The 24,586-nt window shown below is 39.8% G+C and overlaps 2 protein-coding genes across 2 annotated transcripts; one reads left to right on the plus strand and one right to left on the minus strand.

The window, feature by feature from the left end:
• Positions 1–444: 444 nt before the first annotated feature.
• lix1l (limb and CNS expressed 1 like) lies at positions 445–11,429 on the minus strand. The gene is made up of 6 exons (XM_010873791.4): positions 10,933–11,429; positions 8,374–8,537; positions 5,686–5,826; positions 5,414–5,509; positions 4,370–4,447; positions 445–1,854 (listed from the first exon to the last, which is right to left on the minus strand). Exons 1-6 carry the CDS (start codon positions 11,252–11,254, stop codon positions 1,600–1,602), a joined length of 1,056 nt encoding a protein of 351 aa, XP_010872093.3. The 5' UTR covers positions 11,255–11,429; the 3' UTR covers positions 445–1,599.
• A 10,696-nt stretch (positions 11,430–22,125) lies between these two features.
• On the plus strand, positions 22,126–24,295 carry LOC105012737 (type-4 ice-structuring protein). The gene is made up of 4 exons (XM_010873790.3): positions 22,126–22,164; positions 23,156–23,222; positions 23,480–23,588; positions 23,888–24,295. Exons 2-4 carry the CDS (start codon positions 23,174–23,176, stop codon positions 24,087–24,089), a joined length of 360 nt encoding a protein of 119 aa, XP_010872092.1. The 5' UTR covers positions 22,126–22,164; positions 23,156–23,173; the 3' UTR covers positions 24,090–24,295.
• Positions 24,296–24,586: the final 291 nt, after the last annotated feature.

Genomic DNA, 24,586 nt, shown 5'->3' on the forward strand with positions numbered 1-24,586 from the left:
GTTGTAAATTACTATTGTAGATGGAAACGGTTGATTTTCAATGGAATATCTACATAAAGGCATACAGAGGCCCATTATCAGCAACCAGCACTCCTGTGGTCCAATGGCACGTTGTGTTTGCTAATCAAAGTTTACCATTTTAAAAGGCTAATTGATTATTAGGAAACACTTTTGCGATTATGTTAGCACTGCTGTGCTGCATGCATGCAAAAACTGCTGTGCTGATTAGAAGCAATACAACTGTCCTTCTTTAGACTGGTTCAGTATCTTTAGCATCAGCATTTGTGGGTTCGATTACAGACTCAAAATGGCCATAAACAAAAACAAAGAACTTTCTTCTAAACCTTGTCAGTAGATTCTTGTTCTGAGAAATGAAGGCTATTTCATGTACGAAATTGCCAAGAAACTGAAGATCTTGTACAACGCTGTGTACTACTCCCTACACTAAACAGCGCAAACTGTCTCTAACCAGAATAGAAACAGGAGTGGGAGGCCCCGGTGCACAACTGAGGAAGAGGACAAAAACATAGAGTCTAGTTCAAGAAACAGTCGCCTCACAGGTCCTCAACTGGCAGCTTCATTAAATAGTACCCGCAAAACACCAGTCTCAATGTCAACAGTGAAGAGGCGACTCTGGCCTCCTAGGCACTTTTTTAGTTACTACATGATTCCATATGTGTTATTTCATTGTTTTGAGGTCTTCACTAATATTTTACTTTGTGGACATAGTAAAAATAAAGAAATAGCCGTGAATGAGTAGGTATGTCCTAACTTTTCACTGGTATGTCGAGTGAATACTTTCCAATATCAATACTCAATTACTTCTGTTTTAAAATAAAACATATGTGAACACTTACATGTATGGGTATGTGAAACTAATTGAGGTACTTGACCTCTGGTGCCTAAAATATATAATGTTCAGATATATTTTATAGTCTTTAATGCAAAAAAAGTTGAGATCATGTTTAAGCGACAGACACTGGTCTATTTTGGTATTTCTGTGACAATATCGTTGTGATTATATCCTGTACAATCATGAAGGCAGGTTTAGTACTTTAACTAACTACACCGTGTGATAACATTGTCTACCAGCACATGAAGGGAAAGAGAGGAATGGTAACAGTCATGTGAATTTCATAAACCCAATCATCGGGCAGCACCAAATTGCCAAAATGACTTATTGTGTAACAGAATTATTCAATGCTGGTCCCGAGGTCCAAGAGCATAGGAAGTCTTAGTTTTAAGCCAGCAATACCATTCCGATTCAGCTGGATCAGGTATGTTATCACTGGGCTGGTAAAATCTATAAACAAAAGCTCCTTAATGCCGGTCTTACCAGCCATCTATACAATCAATGGTGATAGCCACTGTAACTCATTCCATGTCTATGGCCAGATTCCAAAATGACAACAAAGTTCTTTCCATCTACCTGTGACTTCAAACGCCCACACCTGGGAAGGTTAAAACCACACCGTGAAAGGTACACAGAGTTAGTACAATGTTCCCTTACACCGATGCACAGTATTGAGAACTATGAAGTAGAAGTGAAGACGGGCAGATGGAAGTAAACGAAGTTATGGGTTGGAATCCAGCATATACTTAGCAGGTTGATGGCAGGGTGGTAGTGTTGGCTGCACCCAGCTGGCCAACAGCCAGCATCAGGATGTCTTTCTTTTCCTTGTGAAAGCGAAGCTCCCTGCCAGCCAGCCTGGCCTCTTCAAGTTCCCGCTCTGTTGCTGCCACCTCCTGGGCAATGGTGCCAGCCACGCCTTGCTCCCGGTTCACCCAATCAGCAGCCATCTGGGTGCGCATGTCATCGTCTAGCGCCCGGTGGGAGTAGTGGGCCAGCACCTCCTGTTAGGAAAAGGACAAATGAGTTAGGCAGGAATTAGTCTTCTCTAAAAAATAAACATGCTTCCCAAAAAGTTAGGTACAGGGAAGTCTACGATAAAAAAAAATATATTAATTTGGGATAGGAACATGCCTGTGATAAATTGCAAATCATCAAACCAATCGAAATACCTTTCTTTGCAGAGCATGAATGGTGCTCACTAGATTCTTGTAGTAGGTGCAAAAGTCTGCCAAGATGTAAAATCATCAAAATATCTACATGTACAGTCAGTATGTAGCACTGGCTTGAGAGGAATGCTTCTTTAAAATGCAACACCCAATACAAATCTTTCTGATGTGAGCCAGTGGTGCATTTAACCTGTTTTTGCAACACAGAATTTACCAGACCTTCAATTATGGTCCTACTATGAGAATTTGGAGGTATAGTAACATGACACAAAGACCCTAAATTCAAACAAGAAAGTGTGCCATTAAATCATAATATTTTCAACAGTACTGTTTTCCTGGTAGTGCAGGTTTGATTTGACTTCTAGATTATGCCTGAAATGCATCCATGCTTGGATTTGAAATGACCTGAAACCACAACTTTAGTACACATTTAACGAGCCGCACGGTCAGCAATAACAACATGAGGAATGTGAGAAGTCTGGGAGGCCTAATTATTCTAGAGTCTGACCCCTCTCCATTAAGTTGAAAGGCCTGAGGTCAGATGAAAGAGAATCCCTAAACAGTCAAAGGACACACCACAAGAGTTACTCTGTAACCATAGCAACATTTAATTAATCAGGAGGTGTCATGAAGTGTCATGAAATGAGATATAATAATTTCCTGATTTGGAAGTTGCCTGAATTGAATTTTTTGATAAGCAAAAATTAAGGGTGGGGACTAAATCTTTTATGATGTGTGCATAGTCTGAATATATGAAATCAGATGAAATAATATATTCTTACAATTCTGGTTCAAAACATTTAGTTATAGTTACTGCCTAAAAGTGATATGTAAGATGCAGGAGATAACAAGAACTGCACACAAACATTCAGATCACCAGACTATAACCGGAATGGAATCATTCCATAGGTATTCAATCAGCACGCACAATGTGGTAAGATCTTTCAGCATGACATTCCATCTCAACTTCAGCCAGAGACTAACTTAGCTAACGTTACTCATTAGGGGCTCACAGAGGAAGCTTGTGAAACCTATTCTTATATTTGCTTAAATAACTCAAGCATTAATTGGTAACATTCCCCTCCTAATTTGGCACACAAAACTGTAGGCCATAAGTATCTTGGCAAAAACAAAACGGCACTGGTCGGTTTATACTGTTATTAGTCTCACTTTAATCCACATACTACACTGTTTGGCCTAGAGATTTAAACAAAAAATGTAGGTGACTTTTCTCGTTCCCATGTACACAACTCCCTTATTTGCTAAGCTGTTTAGCATTACACTGATTAACCCTGTTCCTTTTATAATTGACACCTTAAAGATCAAAACAGCTTTGATGAACAATCAAAAAGAACATCTTTTTTTTTTTTTAAACAATTAAGAAGGCTACATTTTTGAATTGGTTGCGGCAATTAGACCATTCACATGATAGGTTTAACTTAATAAAATAAGTTAGGTCACAGTATTTAGGCAGGTTAGCAGGCAAACACATTGATCAGCAGGGTAGCCAGGTAGTCAAGAGCATTGGACCCTTAAACTAAAGGTTGGTGGTTCTAAATTCCAAAGTGAAAATTGATTATTATTTATTTCTAAATTTAGAGCCCTGTCCCAATATCACTACATCACATAGAAAACGAGGGCCTTTTTGGTACCCTAAAAGGTGAACAGAGAGCATTTTGCATGCAGTTTTCTCACGCCTGCTTCTCCTCCCCCCATGTGCCGATGATCAGTGTCGTCGGCCTACCAGTCACCACTGATCAAAGCCCTTTAATGATGAATTCCTCCCGGACTTGTCTCGTCACCATTATGCACAGCTGGCTCCTATTCCCTAATCATCATGTGCTTACAACTCCCGCTGTTTGCCATTATCTTTTGTGGGTCATTGTCCATGTGTTCTTGTCTGTCTGCATTAGCATCGCATTTCTGACCATGCTTTTGTCGAGACACCTTTTAGAATTCTGAACCCATTGGCTACGCTCCTGCTTCCTTGATGGCAAACGGTGACCGGGTTGAAATGCCGATTCGCTAGCACCGAAATATAGTGTGAGATCATGCCTGGCTTGCTGGTGCTCTTGGTAATACAACGTAATGTAACATAAATTCCACGTCAACAGGAAGGGGTAAGTGCAAACAGAAACAGTATGCCAATACTACAGTACCATACGTATTCCCATGAGCGACAACATCATGGGAGCCATCAAAAAACATTGCCATGTCCTAATGGCTGATCCTGTTTGACCAAATTCTTGTCCACACAGTTTTTTTGGCATATCCGGAGTCTTTACGAAATGAAGGCCTGTGAAATGAAGTGATAGCCCTAATCTACACTTTTATCCAAATGTGATCTTACTTGACGGGAACATTGTCTCTCTCTCATGGCCTTCAGGCTTCCATTCCAGTGCAGCAGCTGAAAGACTGTCATCAGTTCCTGACAGAAAATGAGAAAATCACAGTTTAGCATCCACAAGCACGTAACGCCTGGAAAACAGTGGAGCAGTACGTGAAATGTTGTACTAGTTGTTTTACAAAACAAAGTGTAAGTGACTGGATCCTTTATAACCGGAGTGGCAAAGCTAAAGCCACATTTTTAGAAATCTGCCTAACGCTCTGACACAACAGATACTGGGACCAACTGGAACTGTTTGAACGTGTGCTATGGTTCTAGAAATCTTCGAGTGAGTCATATTCAGACTCATTTTAGGAGAAGAAAGATTTGTGGGGATGGCGTTTGGCCAGGGCAATGGTTATGGATCACCAGGCAAGATTCTGAATGCTTTGAGGCCTACTTCACGAGCTGTGGTTTGGCAAAGACCAATCAAGGCATTGGATCAGTGTATATGGATGACAAACAATGAATTATTATACTGTCCAGATTGCTCTGTTGATAACTCCAAAGTGTGCTGCAGTTTAAGTCCACATCCGACTTTAAATTGTTGCCCATACTGGCAGGCTCTGCTTTACTCCATTCTGTCATGAGTCTCAGAATGTTGCATTTATCAGGTTCGACTGTATACATTTTTGTAATTAAAGCTCTGAAATGTTATGACGCAGAACTGAATAAACTAGTGAACTATAATAAACTGTAAACAATAATGGCTTTGTTTATCAGAAAATAAGCTGTAATTTAGGGATGAGCAGTAAAAGTTGAACTGGAAATGAACTGGAAATACAAAGCTAAATGAGAATAAGGTGCTACAGTATGTCCGCTTTGTCCGATTACTCGTAGTTCAGGCTCTGTAGGTCACGCTTATGTTAACATGTATCTCTCCTGTATGACATGTATGACATGTATCTACCCCGTATGACATGTATCTACCCCGTATGACATGTATCTACCCCGACTAATGTACCGTAGTTCTAGCCGTCCTAAACTAGGCTCATATGCAGTATTCACCTGAAACTCCAGCATTGACTTTCCTTTGTTGGACTCCAGCATGAAGCGAAAAGCCCCAATTCCTGTGCTGGGATTGTCTGCCTCTTCTCTGTTTCCCTGTAAAAGATAAGTAGAGTCAAATCCCCCAGTCTTTTTCACCTCAAGCGCCCAATCAGATTAAAATCTTACCCTAATAAGACCTTTTAATAGGAGCTACAGTATGGATTATATCAAATCTGGTCAACGCTTCTGTCAGTGTCAGTTACGTGAACAACACATTCAGTGGTACTCACATTAAAGGAGGCCAGTGCCTCACATACACTCTTCTCAATGAAGTCATCTGTGATGCGGCGGGAAGGATGCTCGTTGAAAACTGAGTTCATTAGAGCAATCTTAGCAGCGCTCCGTCTGGCCTCAGCCTTGGTAGGACAGAACTAAAAAGCCAAAATTGAAGCATAAAACATTTAGTACTCTTCAGAGTTTTAAGAGGCTGAATTACGTTTTGGCAAACACACATTTCTAATATATGGAAAACAGGAATGGCTCCAGTTTAATAATACAAAAGAATGTACTATGTAGCCTGTGGCACAAGCTGAAAAGTTATGACCCTGTTTGACATTGATACATGCACTGTATTGTGTAAAGATGGTTGAGTAAAACTATTGCATTAATATTCTGGAAGGTATTTCACACGTGTGTTGACAGAGATTTCTATTTATTTTTTGATTTTACTTAACCCTTCTTTAACAAGATGTCACTTGAGGAGCAAGTCTTGTTTTTAATGATAACCTTGCCAAACGCATTCAATTGCAAGAACAACAGAAATACATTACGAATAAAATCTTATTTGTGATTAATCTTAATAAATGCTATCACTGAATTGCACTAAATTACACTTCAGTGGGACACACACAGATAGGCATAATGGATTCAGCAGTTGAAATGATCAGATAGCCTCTCTAAGCTATGATGAGGCTTCCTCGTCATCTCCTCTTAAGGAAGGAAGGAAGGAAAGGAAGAAGTGAGTTAGGACAGACGGAGGCGAGGGAGGCATTGTATAAATGCAAGGGGAGAATGTGGGGAGGGGTGTCATGGCTCCGTCTATGCTCAGTGTTTGGCTCTAATAACAACCAGATGAGCCACCAGATGAGTTTCCGACCACATTGTACATTGCAGCCGCCAATTCATGCAGAGGAAGAAATTGCAAAACACAGAATCCTTCCACAGAATGTTCTTCTAGGCACGATGCTCAAGTTGTCTGATAATTACAGTATTATTTCAAAATTAAAATAATATTTGAAAGTGATACTAATGTACATTAAAGCTGTCTTTACTATACAAATAATAACACAATAATCCTGTTGGATATCTTTTTAGCAAAGACTTTGATACAGCCTATACTGTATGTTTAAGAAAAACATGTTTATGAATGAGATATTTAACTTTAACAGCTATGTGGATATTTAACAGCTATGTGGTTTCTCTAAATCCATTATTCAGTTGGACTTGCATTTCATTACTTTAATTAGTTTTAATACTTAGCCTGAATACATGTACGTTTTTATGCATAGTGGGACAGTGGATTTCACCTCATCAAAGGTTCAGCACCAAGGTTTGTTATTTGAGATTAGCCAATGGTTAGCTATTGAATTTAATCTTTGTAATCTCTTGTAATCCTGATGGGAGACAGCAAAATGCTTTAAATTGTGATTCCCAGTATACATGGCACAACAACATCTTTTTCTTTAGCTTGTCGTCGCTGGGATTAGAACCAGACATATTTTTTTGGGTGAGATATTTTGAATGTACATTGCAATTCAGCTTTTAAATTTCAATAACAAGAACAAATTATAAAACCTCAACATTTATAACAATAACTAGATCCATACTTTTTTTTGCTGAAGGTACAAACTACATACAACATGCAACATGTCTTTTCACCTGATTAGGAAAGATTTATTAAGACATTTGTTTAACACATTCTTTAAGTATTTAGATTAACAAGGTGAGACATTTTTAGCAGAGTGTCCCAGAAACATCTGGTTTATATTCATGAGACTACAGCAGAGAGACTACCTAGACATCTGAAATAAACAACTTTTTCCATGATTTACAGGAATGAAATCTAAAAATGGATCCATTCATTGTATAGATAGATGGTGTGTTTACATAAAAGTTTCCACTAGTGTAATATTCATTCAGTAAAATATGGGTCTGCAGTTAGCAGTTTCTAAACAAAGTAATCTGGCATTTCTCATGAGACAAAGTAAAGAAGAGCCTCTGGTGATTGAACTGTGATCCAAAGATCCAGGGCCGATGTACTGAAGTGGATCAGGTTAGACTGAAATTGATTTGGTTGGGGGCATCTGTGCATGAATAGCGTGGTTAGATAAATCATTGTTATGAACGTATAAGGAATTTATTTTATGCCATATGCAGCTTCAGAAAAATACTGTCAAACCTTTATGTTGTAGTGTTAATAAAAGAGAAATGTTGGAAGTACTCCTTTTGCTAAGAAGGAGACATCACTACTTTCCTTTGCAAAACTGAAGTCACAACAGTTAACATCATGCTCCCAGAAGTGAAACAAGAAGTGAAAAAAACAATAGGTAAAATAATTTGAAATTATTGGATCACTGATTACCAGTCAGCAAGCATGGGGCTACAACAAGAATGGGATAATTTTTTTGATTTCAACATAAACGAGAGTACAACCGAAAGAGCCCTAACAACCCATGTATTGTAAATGTTAGAATCTGGAGTCTTGAAATGCATGGACCCGCCAATTGTCACGCTACCAAAAGGTGTGCGCTTCCTCCTAAAGGCTTAATAATCAGTAGAAGAGCTTTTGAATACATCTCATACATGGAATGGCTGGGGGGGTCTCAGGTGAGGTTTAACAATCAATGTCTTAAGCCATGTGCTCTGTCTAAACTCACTTTCACACAAATTGAGAATCTGTGAATCACCCTTTAGCTCACCTGAAAACTCCCGAAGCAGCTTCCACCTGGAAGACTGACGTAGCAAACATAGGGTGGATTGTTTGACGGGACCATCTCATACACCACCAGGGCCCCATTCCTAAGGTCTGCCCCTCTTGACTGCTTCATTTGCCAGAACTCTTGCAAGGCTTCCACCACGTTCACTGGAGGAGACAAGAAATGGCCCAGTTTAACTTTTCAATTCAATGTATGTTAAATATGGTCCTATAAACTCATTTTGTGTACAGGTTTAGATAAAGGAATAATAAAAGTGAAGCTTTTATTGAAACAAAATATAACTACTAAAATGTGTTTTTTGGGTGTTGACATTGAGGCATGAATTCTTTATAATCCTTAAAATACCAGATACAGTGCCCTTAGTAATTTGGTCACATAAACTTTGCTGGTTGTAAGACCTACAGTATGTTCTTCCTTTCAGGTCATTCTTGGTCAACACCTGACATCAGAAACCCAGAAACCGCCAGACTGTTTTATCTTCTCTGGTGATGCACTGCCAGGAAGGGATGCAACCCATCTTAATATCTTCTCTGATGATGCACTGCCAGGAAGGGATGCAACCCATCTTAATATCTTCTCTGATGATGCACTGCCAGGAAGGGATGCGACCCATCTTAATATCTTCTCTGATGATGCACTGCCAGGAAGGGATGCGACCCATCTTAATATCTTCTCTGATGATGCACTGCCAGGAAGGGATGAGACCCATCTTCAGAGTTCTGTTTTGAAGTACTTTCCTTGAAGACTCATCTTCAGTAAAGGGCATGTGCAACTGGATATAAATCTGAATTTTTTTCACTTTAGAGTGAAGAATGTTTCACCTTTTGCCAATAAAAAGTATTTAGTTTCCATGGCAGTATATCTGGAAGCATTTGCTCGTACTTCAGCAGACATTATTCTTCTGTACACTTCAACTAACTGATAACTGGTTTTCACCATCCAGTGTAGCATCTAATGTTTTGCTGGTGATGATTTCTGCAGCTGATAGTAGTTGACATTCATACCTTCTTGCTAGCAGAGTGATCTTGAAATTTTGTTGTTGTTGTCAATAAAATGAGAATTCTTCAGTTAACCAGAGTATAAATATTCCTTGACCTACCGGGCCATTTGCAATTCTGGAGCTCACCAGTGCTTTCCATCTATATAATGTTTGAAACTATTGTGTTTTATATGACTGAGTATTTACTAATACATTCTACAACAGAGACCCATAAATGGCTCCAAAGACAAATGCAAAGCATGGAATCAAGGCAATAAATTAAGAGCTCTTTTATGCCTGCAAAAATATTATAACGAAACACACCTGACTGACCAAAATCCCAATATATTTTGGAATAGAAAATTAATATATTATGTCTTTGTAATTCTTGTATCTGAATAAGGTTTCAAATAGTGAAACTGAAGTAAAATAAGTAAGGAGAAAAGGCTAGTTTTTTTTTTTTTACAGAAGAAGATAATGTTATGTGCCTTGATTGTGTATATTTTTTATTCCCAGAGTTAATTTGTGGAGGCACCTGCGGCCATTCATTTTAATTATAATTTTGGGGCACTTTTGCTCAAAGTACATTTCTTGGGGAATCATTGATTTGGGACCCCTACATCTAACTGACAGGGTATGAAGGTACAACCATGAATGTGGGACTGTACAACCATGGTTGCTGAGGTGCCACATGATTATTGTACTTCCATGTTCTTGTTTTTTTAAATTTATATCTGCATTCAGTAGCATCTATCAATCACATGGTTATGCATGTTGGCCTCAAAGGGAACAAACCACATGTCAAAGATACACTAGGATCACTTTCCAGTTAAGTGTTCCTGGGTTCAGTCTTAGTTTTTTACATAGACTTGAAATTGGATGCAAGATTTGAATATTGCTGTCCACCAGATTACAGAATTTACTGAATAATTTTGACAAAACAAATGCTATTCAAGAAAATCGCAGATATATATATATATATTGTGCATTTTTAGATTGAATTTAAATGCAACAAAATGTGACTGCAATGGGTTTGTAGAACAACTAAATACGTTATGGGAATTGCCTAACACATCCTGTTTATTTCATAAGTAAACAACAAGAAACAAACCCACTGACACACACTGAACAGACCTTATCTGTCCCAAGATGTGTTGACTTTCAGTGCCGTTTCAGGTCCACGACAACAATATTTTAATTCATATTAATATTTTACAATTAATTAATTTTATTAATATCAGACTACTTTCGTAAAACAGAAACATACTTTTCTTAAATGGGTGTTTAGGTTACATGAGATGACAAGCATAGGTGTAACTTCGAACGATGTGCCCAGCATTGCTGTTGTCAACATTTAAATCAACTATACGCTATCATAAATTCCATGTGTGAATTTACTCTGTTGTAAACTGGATGGGCATTTGTGGCTACAATCTGTATTCCGAAGGCCTATTGACCATTTAATCCAATTTGATATCTTAATTAGTGACAGTGCTACATTTGAACCGCGGCCAAAGAAAGTCGCAGGACGTAAATTCTGCGAGTAATTTTTTCCAGGTTACCTCTGCCATAGCCCTGTGTGTGCTTCGCAAAACTCCGAACAACAGCCTCCACCGCCTCCTTCAAGACTGCTGGGTTCCCTGGATTACATAGACCGAATCCAGCCATCCCTGTTCCGAGCCCCGCACCGCCGATTGTGCCGTGAAGACCGTGGAGTTGAAGCGGTGGGGGCGGCCCAGATGAAGCACATACAGAGGCCGGGGGAGGCAACAGAGGTGCGGTTGGGACTGTAACCCCGGGCCGGAGAGAGGAGCGCAGGGTCCCAGTCGATCCAGCACCAAATCCTATCCCTGGTTGAAGTCGCTGAGGGCGGATAGATTCCATTGTTGAAGCTAAAAGACAACAGTATGCTAGTGCAGGAAAATAGGAAATTCGTGATGGAAATACTGATCTCCTCGCTGATACCGATATGTTTGATGAAAAAAAAACGAAACAAAAAAGATAGCAGTAATTAAAAAACGGGGGTTTCCTCACGGAGAAAAATGCGTCCCGTTAGTCAATCCCGTTAGTCTTTGTGAGGATTAGGCTGCTTGGCTGTCAATCTTGGAGAAGGGGCGGAGAAATCAGAGAAGTGGAAATGGGAAGCTCTGAATGGTCTATTTTGTTGAACTATCGATGCGAGAAGGGGCAAATGCTAGGGAACAATGATAGTCACCAAAACTGTAAAGGAATTCTCTTGACATGAACAATTGGCACTCTACAATAGGTCTATTCATGTAGACTAATTTAAATGGTTATACTTTGGAGAAATAGTAGGCTATATTATTGAAATATATTCCTTCCTGACATTTCCTGATTTTTGCATAAAGCAACAAGATTTTTTAATAATGATCATGACAACACAGTTACTAAGAATTTCAAATTCCGCTGAGTATATACTCTAAAAAGCGTTACAAAAAGGTCGGCTCTCGCCACACACGTTTCTTTAGATTAATTCCAGTTGCGATAAGGTCAGTTATTACCCCAGGCCTAATGACGCCATACTGTCGCTTGGTTCCTTTAAAGTATAAGGGTGAAGCTTTTCCATGTGACAAATACAAATTCTGCATTTTAGGATGTGCTTTTATATGCACCCAAAATCATTTCTGATAAATAATATGCAGAATTTAAAATTCCAATGGACATTTGCAGATGTAACAATGCAAGAGTTTCACAAAATGTCCCGTTGATATAAACGCGCTAAATAAGATCTCACTTGATAGGTGTCCTACAAACATAACTGATTGTTCCTGTCAGTTAATCGTTGCTAGCAAGCTAGCTACCCATCCTGTTGAAAATCCACCAACCACCCTTAGACAGGGTTGTATGCTGGAAATACCTTAAAGAGTAAAGAGTGGTTGAAGTAGGCATTGTGGTGCCCAAATTAATTTATTTTCATGTTTTCTATCACCATGAGAGGGCAGTGTTAAGTCACATACTGTGCAGCATTGAAATGTTCCCTCTAACCAAATTCCCATTCAACTAACTCCTGCCACAAGGATTTTCAAAGTAACTTCAACCTTTGCTTGTGATGTTGGTTAGATAAGTCTTTCCTCTTTATGAACCAGGCTTTCTGGTTATGTGATTTTGGAGCTATGGCTACGCAATGCTATGTCACACCAAACTGGTTTGGACACCACAGAGTTGACTCCTATTATGACATACACCATAGTGTGCCTTAATATAATGCTTTATCAATAACATAACAGTTTCCTAAATAGCATGTTACAGCAGAACACATTTAGCCTGTGTTCACATAAGAGCTGCAGTAAGGGACTACAATGAAGTGTTACCTAAAAGCCTATTGTATTTCCTGCAATCCTTAAACTTGTCATTGCTATATCGATTGGCTTCACTCTCCTCACCTGATCTATTAGTTGCCTATGTTCTGTTGTGATTAACATAGTTTGTGTTATCTTAGTATGATAGGGCTGGAGTTACATTGACCTCTGTGGTATTAGTAATTTAGCGAGATCTGACAAACCTGGATTCAAGAAAATTCAATTCAAACTGTCTTTTCAGCTCCAGAAAGATAGCTGGAAGTCTAGCCTGATCAGAAACCATAGCAACAAATGCTCAGAACAAAACCTCCTTTGTACTAGGTTAGGTTGATTTTATTTACAATCCCCGTTTCATTTCTAAATTTGATTCATCAGACCATGGGACAGTTTTCCACTTTGCCTCAGTCCATCTTCAATGAGCTGGGGCCCAGAGAAGGTGGAGGCGGTTCTGGATCTTGTTTAAATGTGGGTTCTTCTGTGCATGGTAGAGTTTTAAGTTGCATTTGTGGATGCAGCAACATACTGTGTTCACGGACAATGTTTTTTTTTGAAATGTTCCTGAGCCCATGCAGTGGTTTCCACTACAGAATTGTGTCTAGTTATTAATGCGGTGCTCCCTGAGGGCACGAAGATCACGGCCATCCAATATTGTTTTTCGGCTTTGTCCCTTGCATATAGAGATTTGTCTGGATTCTCTGAATCTTTTAATGATATTATGTACTGTAGATGATGAGGTCCCCAAAATCCAAAAATTGCAATTTTACATTGAGAAACATTATTCTCAAATGTGCCCACACAGTCTTTCATAGAGTGGTGAACCCCTCCCCATCCTCACCTCTGACATATTTTAATACCCAATCATGTTACTGACCTGTTACCCAGTGACCTAATTAGTGGTGTGTTATTCCACCAGGTTTAGTTCATAATCATAACTTTTTGGAAACGGGGTTGAAGTCCAAGTGAATAAAACACAGAGTTTATCCACCAATTAAATTCAGTCTCTTAGGCCAGTTCCTTTTCAGAAAATCCAACTGAAATGGATGTGTGCGTTCTGCAACATGCATTACAAACGAAAGACATTTGTGGGTCTCAAATATACATTTGATGTCATTTGGAATAATACATTTTGTAACCTTATCATTTTCTGTGCAAAAGTCCCAGAATGCATTTTTAACTTAACCCAAATCCATAACCCAAACCCATAATGCCAATTTCCTCTTGAGGCTAGGACATCAGTCCCTCCCAATTTTCAGAAACCCTCCCTTTTGAAAGAGTATCTAAAATAACTCCAGCCACCTCCTCTGTTGCCTTCATGGACTAATGCTTACAAAGTTTATTTAGATTGTTTTCCTTCTTGACCTGAATGTTTCTGATCGCTACTTCATTAAATAGGATGTACTATACTACTGCTGAGTTGTATGGTTGTACTATTAGAAAATCCTCACCCTCAAATATTCAGATGTGTGCCAATGTTTCAATCAGAATCAGAAAGAGTTTTATTGCCAAGTAAGTTTCACAACAAACAAGGAATTTGTTCTGACCCATTAGTGTAACAATTTCTACAAAAGAAAAACCCCAAATAAAACCAAATAACAGTGGACTAAGCATAGAAACAGTAGAATGAGCATTAATAAATTAATACAAAATATGTAATGGTATTTTTAAATGTTGATGTATTTGGAATCCCATCAATGAAGTAATTTTACTTGTGTTCTGCCATAATTTATTCCTTTACCACAATTTAATTCCATACAATAGTTCTTTTTAAAATAAGATTATTTTTAGGACATTTTCATGCTTCAACGAAAGGCAGGGAGAAAGAAGGGATCACATGCAGGAAAGGGCCCAGGCTGGACTTGAACCCAGCCCACTGCCAAATAGACTCAGCCTTGAGGTATGCATGCTACCGTTGACCACAAAATGTGCTAACAGATTAGTCCCTTCAAGAAAGTCGCAGGACGTAAATTCTGCGAGTAATTTTTTCCAGGTTACCTCTGCCATAGCCCTGTGTTTGCTTCGCAAAACTCCGAACAACATTGTGTGTTTTAAGCTGTGGAGAGACCATAGAGCAGGGATCATCAGCTCTTACCCTACAAGGGCTGGAGCCGGCTGGTTTTTTGTTCTACCTCATCGTTAATTGGACCCACCTGGTGTTTCAAGTCTAAATAAGTCCCTGATTAGAGGGTTGCAATGAAAAAATGGAGTGGAACTGGCTTTGAGGGCCAGAGTTGAATGCCCCTGCATAGAGACAAGGGTTGAGTTGAGGGGCATTTGTCTGTTAAAGAGCTTTTTTATTTGGGAGTATTTTTGAATACATGCTGTACAACACTTAACTTGTTAAGTGACTCCCCTGGAGGCTCACCAGGAGAACACTTACCACAAGGCTGAGTCATTCCTGCAGCTGTCTGGGTTCAAATCCATTTCTCTCTCTCCACCTCTTCTGTCTGTCTCTACTCCATTAAAACAGGCAAATGAACAGGTGTTTTTATAAAGATTGGCTAAGAATACAATGCATATTTGTAATGTGCTTGAAATATCTAAGCCAAATTGATGTGGATTAAGCCTAGTCCTAGACTGATCTTTGCTTTGTTGAATTTGTCTTTTAGTCTAGGGCTATGCTTAATCCATGTCTGGGAAACTGTTACACGGGATTCTATTCTACCAATGATTTAAGAGCCACTTTCACATGGGATCAAGTACCATGCCAGAGGGACCAGAAACACTTAGCACATATAGGATTTTAAACTACGACCCCGCCACGACCCCAACGTTTTGTAAGTCTTTACCATTACACTAATAACCCACCCCAACAGAGAATCTTCCAAAGAGCAACATTCAGGTCGTCACACGTCCTCTTCTACAAAACAGGCGTGCCATATCAATAGTGAATACGTTGGTGTCACTACAATTCGAATACCTACCCTTGGGTACGTATTTGTTCACACCCCTTGACTCTGTTCACCGATTAGATGCGTTCGAGTGGATCTTACAAAATGTGCTGCATAATGGGGATTCAAATTGTCATGACAATGCATGAGAAGAACCATGAGATCATTGAATATGGCATGTTTACTGTTTTGGGTGTATTACTAACGTAGTGAAATATTTCGACAATATACCTCCTTGGACCATGATGATCATGCTCCACTCACAGTAGGAAAACTGGAATTTCGATAACATCCACTTCATCGCCAATCCTACAAACAGCAGACGTTGTCTGACTTGCTGTCAGAGGTTAAGGACCTCCGCCGACTTCAGTCTTTGGCTTGTGTCCATAGTCGGCTACTTTAGGCTAAAGTGTGATCACCTGTCTATCTGTGTATGAATTAATACTAAACCGTGGATGAAAGTGACAGAAGATCAGAAACTTCAGAGAATCCAGGTAAGCTAAATGTAATATCTTATTTCAGCCAGTTTGAGTCTAGCTAAGGATTTTACGGTGAAAGGTGGACTACTTTAATACTTTAATGCTAGCATTTGTTTCTTGCTTTTTTGGTAGAAATGAACAATACAGCCTGGACAACCAATGAGGTGTGCAAGTGGCTTGAACAAGAGATTATATAGGTGATTACAGATGGTGATGGTGTAATGCATTATCATTGTCTGTGTTGTCCTATTAAACCAGAACACGGATGGATTAAAGTTACAGTAAGTACATTTTTTTTGTATCTGTTAAAAACAGGAGTTTCTTTTTACTGGAAAGTATTTCAACATTATTTAAATATATTGATGTGAAAACTGTGGTGTTCCTTCCTTTTCACTTGACTGTGTGCCAGTGGAGGCTGGTAGTATAGGAGCTGGATGACAGGCTTATTCAGTCTGTTCAACTGTCACCATTATGTACCCATACTCCTACTGCTGTCATTGGGCCTTGCATTACTTTATTGTTTGTAAATGGCTTGCTGCTTCATCTGGTGTAATAAGTGGACCTTGGCATGATGCTACTAACTGTCTTTTTTCCCTCTTCCCTCTCTGCTATGTCACCATTGCTGGAGATTACATGTATTCATCTGCTGAGGGCAGCCTGATGTGCCTGGCTTGTGTCCTGTCATGTTGTTGATTCCACTGGTCCTTTGCTCACTTTTGACCTGTTCCCCCTGGGACCTATGTTCTGTTGGCTTATTCTCAAGAGTCTCCTCTCCTTATCCATCATTGGTCCAAGATTAGTAAATAACAAACCAAATAACAAACAATTGACATAATTGGAGTCTTGACACATGATAGCGTGTTTAAAAAAAAAAGGTACAGGAGTGATTAGTCAATGCTGCCTTCATGGCACTGATTCTTGATTAAAACAACTAAATCCCTCCTTAGCAGCAGTAAGATGTGTTGATCAGGAGGTGCTGGTAATGGCTGAGCTCCAGGTAGTATTCATCAGCTATGGGATGGATGGACGCGTGCCAATGCCCCTTAGTGACGTGCCACACTCATAGTCGGACAGTTGATGCACATCCATCGGTTGGGGTAACATGCATCTCACCAACGGAGAGATGGATGGACCACGCGAACACATGGGTAATAGGCTCCCGCTGCTATGCCTCTGGAGCCTAATTAAATTGTCTTAAATCATCAGAACCTGAACCTAACCTAATTCCATTTTGACAGTTCTCCAAATGCAAGGACTGACAGTCCATGAGATCTACATTATACTTTCAACCATATTTTGAAGCTTATTTGTTTGTTTATGCATTTTTGTATACATTGGATTAGAATAAACACTTTGAGGTTATGGACTCTCCAAGGACACCTGGTGCACTCATGATAGAGTAAAAAGGAAAGAAACAGACACTTGCAACAGAATTCAAAGAGGACATTGGTGAGTGAGAGAGTTAGAAAATATCCACTTTAGCAATGACTAACTCTGTGCCATCACCATAAAGGCTCTCTCAGACTATATAACACATGTAGATGAAGTGAGAGTAGCTGGAGTAGCAGTGTTTTCTGGGTTAATCCGTGTCTCCGTCAGGGACAAAGAGTAAGGTGCCGGAAGGGCAGCGTAGGCTTGGATGAACTTGAGCTTGCTGATAGGAGATCGACATTTCCAAATGCTGCTGGAGACCAAGAATTCCACATGGGTTGTGCAGGCAGGGGACACTAGATTAGAAGGATTGCAGCTGCAGGATGGGGAGCATTTATATAAACAACAGGGAGAGGAGTGGACAGAGATAGAAAACACAAAGCTAAAAAAGCTCAAAATGAGACCTGAAAGGGGAAAGAGAAGCATGGAGTTTTTCTCTCTTTCATTCCTTGAATATTTTATATTCCATTACTGAAGTATTTTTTTTGTTTTGGGGCAACACTATCGCCACTTGATAAAACTGATGTCACATCTGATGCTGAACAAACAGGAGAGGCCTTTAGTATTCATTTTAATTAATGATAGCCTTGTGGAGGAGAAACCAATCAGCTTCCAGTACAGCCACTGATTATTACAACCCTGCCCTTTGATCTTATTAGATTTGTCAACAATCAGCTAGATGCAAATTATGCACAGTCAACAGTTCACAGATCAAGTAGGCCACAGGGAGGTTAGACAGCACTTAATGTAGATGGGCCTACCTATCAGAATACAGTACTAGACAACAATAAATGAAGATAAAATATGTATTTATCACTTTTGGAGAGAGCATAAGTCCTCTTAATTAACAGACACGCTTTTCTATGGAATAGTTCCACTGTCGATCAATTGATCAATGACTGACTGATGGCTTAACAGAGATATGTGTTGGAACCCTGTAGTAGAGAACATTAACAAGTAAGAGTAGTAGAAGAGAGACCCTTCCTGCAATCCGATTATAATAAGGCCTCCATAATATCAGTGGAAAGCGTCATGTTGGTTACCAGGCAAACAACATTGTCAGACAGTTTAAACGGCTTCTAAGTCCGGTGTAGCCAAAGTTCTGCGTGTGCATGGGATAGGAAGATTTCCTCATGGCTAGTGGGTCAGTGTTTATGTTCATGTTATTTCAATGGAATTCTTGGCATCTGATGAAGTCTTTGTTTTTAAACTATGACTTCATTTGCATTTGGCTCTAATTAAAATAATAATAATTACAATTTATTATTTTATTCAACTTTTTGGAGACCCTTATTACAGTAAAGTGCTTGGAAAACAAGCATAAATGTGTATTTTCATAACAAGGCTGTAGGTTCGAACTACTACAATTGACAGTCTGAGATCAAAGGTGTGTCATTCAACCAATGACGTGTGACATTATTTTCAAAGGTTGTAAGCCAACAGATGGAGAGCCATTGGAGAGGGATCAACAATGCTTGAACAGAGGGAGTTTTTTTTTTTTTTGCAGGACACCTCACTGATGAGGTATCCAGCATATCAGCCCATATCAGCACCATGTTGGAGATACAGTACATCTATATAACAGGAGATGATTAGAAAGAAGACTGACCTTTGACCAAATACCTCATCATTACAAGATTTGACTTGGATTTTAGTATCAAAGTGTATGGCAAAAACCTATTACACAGCAGTGTATGTCAACAACATTGAAACTTCTGAAGGTTATCTTCTACACAACAGGCAGTATTTAGCGGCTGTTTAATCTGACCACTGTTGGTGGGAATTCCAAAAGGTTTAATTCTTGGTCTCAACCTATCCTTAGCAATAACAATGTAATAGTACAATTTATTTTATCTAGCACTTTTCATTACAGAGTGAATCTCTTAAAAACAAACGAGTTCTGTCTGTGGCAGGTCTTGACTTGAAGGTCTTCCCACAGGGTTTTTAGATAGTTTACAAAGGCAGTAGTAGTGATTAGAGTTGATGGCAATGCTGTGTGGGCTATTGATGCATAATTGAAAAGATTGCAAAAAAACTAGCTACATCTAGCCAAACCATCCAAACTAATTTATTTAGCAGCAAAGTTAAAATGGTGCCCCTCCAGAACCTGAAATATAAGAAACAGCATTTGCATAATCAGTATAATTCAAGCATGGCTGTCAGGGTTGTCCAATCAGAACCAAATCCCTTTTTTCCTCAGCCTCATATTTGAGCTAAAGAGAGTGCACCCAGGCTACCATCCCTCAGCTGTTAACTGGAAAAAAAGAGACAGATTGTTGTTTTTCAAATTCCAGACTTTAACTTGAAGCTCCCGCAGCAACCACAATCCTCCGGGTGTTTGACACTGTAACACAACAGATGCAGCAACCACAATCCTCCGGGTGTTTGACACTGTAACACAACAGATGCAGCAACCACAATCCTCCGGGTGTTTGACACTGTAACACAACAGATGCAGCAACCACAATCCTCCGGGTGTTTGACACTGTAACACAACAGATGCAGCAACCACAATCCTCCGGGTGTTTGACACTGTAACACAACAGATGCAGCAACCACAATCCTCCGGGTGTTTGACACTGTAACACAACAGATGCAGCAACCACAATCCTCCGGGTGTTTGACACTGTAACACAACAGATGCAGCAACCACAATCCTCCGGGTGTTTGACACTGTAACACAACAGATGCAGCAACCACAATCCTCCGGGTGTTTGACACTGTAACACAACAGATGCAGCAACCACAATCCTCCGGGTGTTTGACACTGTAACACAACAGATGCAGCAACCACAATCCTCCGGGTGTTTGACACTGTAACACAACAGATGCAGCAACCACAATCCTCCGGGTGTTTGACACTGTAACACAACAGATGCAGCAACCACAATCCTCCGGGTGTTTGACACTGTAACACAACAGATGCAGCAACCACAATCCTCCGGGTGTTTGACACTGTAACACAACAGATGCAGCAACCACAATCCTCCGGGTGTTTGACACTGTAACACAACAGATGCAGCAACCACAATCCTCCGGGTGTTTGACACTGTAACACAACAGATGCAGCAACCACAATCCTCCGGGTGTTTGACACTGTAACACAACAGATGCAGCAACCACAATCCTCCGGGTGTTTGACACTGTAACACAACAGATGCAGCAACCACAATCCTCCGGGTGTTTGACACTGTAACACAACAGATGCAGCAACCACAATCCTCCGGGTGTTTGACACTGTAACACAACAGATGCAGCAACCACAATCCTCCGGGTGTTTGACACTGTAACACAACAGATGCAGCAACCACAATCCTCCGGGTGTTTGACACTGTAACACAACAGATGCAGCAACCACAATCCTCCGGGTGTTTGACATTGTAACACAACAGATGCAAACCTTTCGTGCACTGTCACTATTTTCTCTGAATGTCTTTGTGGGGTTTTTCCCGTTTCTGTTTGTTATGCTGAACTTGCAGTTGACAAAATAACAGAGGACATTGTGTGCAGTACATAGTAAAAAGGCCTCATTTCCATATATTTCTGTTTCAAAGGAAAGGGGCTCAAAGGGCATTTTATGCATCAATTCTGTGTAACCAAGGGTTAAATCAGCTCCCCTATTAGAGATGCTTGATACAAGGCCCCAGGTTACTGTTCATGATGATGCAGCTAATCTTTTCAGGTGTGGATTGAACTGTCTTTTGCTGAATGAAGCAGGGAGTGTTCGTGTGTAACTTATCTAGTTATCACAGCCTGTAATGTTGTTATTCATGGAATGTGTGTGCATGGACTGAAATGGAAATGTTACTATGTATATTGTATAATAAAAATATGTAACTTTAGTTTCTGATGGTGTTGTACTCAACATTTGTAGGAAATGATTACTCTTTTCCTCAATATTGTATAAGTAATAAGTTTATGTTTATATAGGTTTATGGGCCTTATATTCATTAATTTTGCCGTTGGTAAGATAATCAGATTTTACTCTGCAAAGTCAAAAATATTTTATTTCAATGTCTATTTGTATTTCTGATGACATGGAAATTGACTTATAAATTCCATGGTTTAAATCATCAATTATATGAATTTTAATGTTTACCCTGTACAGCGTATTACTTTTACTTTCATTGCACTATTGCCATGTGGTTAGTAAAGGCAATTCATTTAATACATTCAGAAGACTGCACCTGTGTATTCTTGGATGACCTGGTTTTAACCAGTATACACACATGAAATAGAACAGAAAACATCAACAGTCAATACAGAATGCATTTGACATGCACAGTCAGAAAGCTGAACCCTCTAGACAGAGCTGTGGCTGCTATGTTTCTGTGTTTGAACAGCTTGGTTGTCATTTTCTCTGCTTGGTTGTTTCTCATGATGAAATGTCCCTTGTATGTTTTCTTTAATCATATGCTTTGATAAGCAATCAGCAGTCCTACGCAGGAGGGGGACCCTTGGACTTTAGAGTGAATCGCCTGGTGGCAAGCTGAGCAGCAAGGGTCAGCCTGCAGTCACATGCCAGCACAAACTTCTATCCAATGATAAGCCGTGTTTCAGCCTCCTCAACCAATGGGGCCACATCTGGGGTGGGCTATAATGTTATCTGAGGACTATAAGAAGTTTGAGCGGCCCAAGGAAAGATACCATCCGGTCTTAACTGTCCTACAACTCAGGTAAGTGGTCCTACCTTTCATCTTCCAAGAAACTCTAATGATTGATGTGGTAAAATGTTTGGTTCTCTTGAAATGTGCTTAGCAGTTAGTAGGGGGTCTGCATAAACTTAACAGTTTGTGTGCAGTGGAATGCAAAGGTATAATTAAAGAGGGACTGAACCATTATTTTGCAAACCATATTGCAGGGTAATCATTTAAACAGCATTGTGAAAATAACATGTTTGTTTGAAGACACAATATATTTTCTAATGTGTGACATGGAAAATGTGTTCATTTTGGTATAGCCTCCATAGTCTTCTCTTATCTCATGTTTTTTTTTGAGTAGGACAGCAATTGTCTGTTAAGCTAGAAAAGATGTGTACTAAAGAAGTAACAGCAGATTGAGCTGAGACGGTTGCTGGGTTACAATGGGGCTGTTACAATGCAGGGTAATTCAGCTTTCTGTTCAATTTGTCTATAAGGAACCAGATAACAGTTCTGGTTATGTCCTTCTTCTGTTGACAAATCTCATCCTGCTTTTAATCTTCTTCTTGAATACCAATTGCAAGAATGCCTAGTGTGCGCCCTTAAACCCGGGAGACACTCTGACCAGGGGGCTTTTCTGGCATCTCCGAGTCTGTCTGGTTTTTGCTGCAACAAGTTATGAGGGAGCTCTTGACAGAGGTTTTCTTATTTTTTAACTGAGAGGTTAACTGAGAAGAAGTACGAATCAAAATGCTTACATTAAGTGCATGTGAAGATGGAAAGATGGAAATAAGAGCAGCTCACTAAGTAATATAGCATAGTGGGAGAAGGGTGTTTGATATTATTATTCTGTCAGAACATTAGGATTGACTGATCCTAAATTAATTCAAAACCTGGCCCATTTGTTAAGCCCTTGGAGAGAAAAAAACCCTTTGCTGTACTTAGTAGAGATGGCCATCCATCCATGTGGGGACCACATTGCCACCATGAAGTCAAGCTAATTCTGCCTGTTTCTTCTCTCCTGAAGTGCCCTAACTCAGAAACCATGAAGGTCTTCCTCGCCACCATTGTTGTTGTGCTTGCTCTGGCTCATGGTAAGGGAACAATCTTAATGTATTAAAGGCGCATTCTGACGCTATTTTCTCCACTGCGGTGGCAATCTGTATCAATAACTGCATTTCACCCCTCTGTACCATATAAGAGATATGCATAACATTTGTATACAGTTTTGCAGGGTTAGAGAGTTTAAAACACATTTATGATAAACAGCCATATGTGCTGTAGCATGCTTTATGTGCACATGCCTTTTATGTCTTATCTGTATTAATGAAATTGCTTTTTCTAACCATAGGAAGCCAAGCACAGTCCACTCAAGTTGAGGAGCTGACAAAGTACTTCCAGGATCTGTCAGCTATGGTGACTTCCACCACTGAGCAGCTGGTGCAGAAAATGCAGGCAGAGTATGTGCCATTGTTTTCACTACGACATTATTAAACTTCTCAACATCCAGCCCTCCTACCCCAGCCCTAATGACAATTACTTTGAACACCTTATCCTTATTCTATTGCCTTAGCAAAAACAAGAGAGTACCTGAAACAATGCAAAAGAAAATAATTGGTCAGGGATTAAATAGTTTGCAGAATCGGACAAACGACAAAGGCTATTGACCAGCCAAAGAACGAACAGGCATTAATATTTGAGTCCCCCTCCCTTTGTTAATGGCGTGTTCAGATCACTAATTTGTCTCTGTTTTGAACAGGACCTTCATGGAGGATGGTAAGGCCCAACTGCAGCAGATCCAGGAGAAACTGGCTCCCCTGGCCGAAAACATCCAGGCCCAGCTGAATCCTCTGGCCGATAACGTGCAGGCTCAGCTCAAGCCTCTGGTTGACAACGTCCAGGCTCAGATGGAAGAACTCTTCCGCAAGGTGCTTGACCAGACCAAGGCCATCACCCAGTAAAGCAGTTGCTTTTCAACTTTACCATCTCGGACAGAATGAAAATCTCCACAGGCTTACAAGTAGCCGATGCCAGTCCGCCAATTGAAGGAGCAGACCCAATTTCAACCTTCTGTTTAAGTCTTTTGTATTTGTCGCAAGACCAATGCTGTTGACATTCATAGACACAGTAGAAATCCAGAACATGATTAAAACTTGGAAACTGGTCCCATGGTGTCTCCTGTAATGTGTTCCATGTTCACTTTCACCAAAATGATCTTCATAGATTCTGTACATAATTACTGAATTGTTCTTAATTTGTCAATACTTTAGCTACGGAAAAAATTAAGAGACCACTTTTTTCTTTCCTCTCCAAAAAAGTGGAGAAGGAAAGTTTTGAGTGTAGAACAGAAGTGTTTAATTTGCAGTGGTCTCTTCATTTCAAGCCTTCTGTTCCTCACTCAAAACCTTCCTTTTCGACTTTTTTGGAAAGGAAAGAAAAAGGTGCAGTGGTCTCTTAA

The sequence above is a fragment of the Esox lucius genome, chromosome 10 (assembly GCF_011004845.1).
Source record: "Esox lucius isolate fEsoLuc1 chromosome 10, fEsoLuc1.pri, whole genome shotgun sequence".
Taxonomy (NCBI): Eukaryota; Metazoa; Chordata; class Actinopteri; order Esociformes; family Esocidae; genus Esox; species Esox lucius.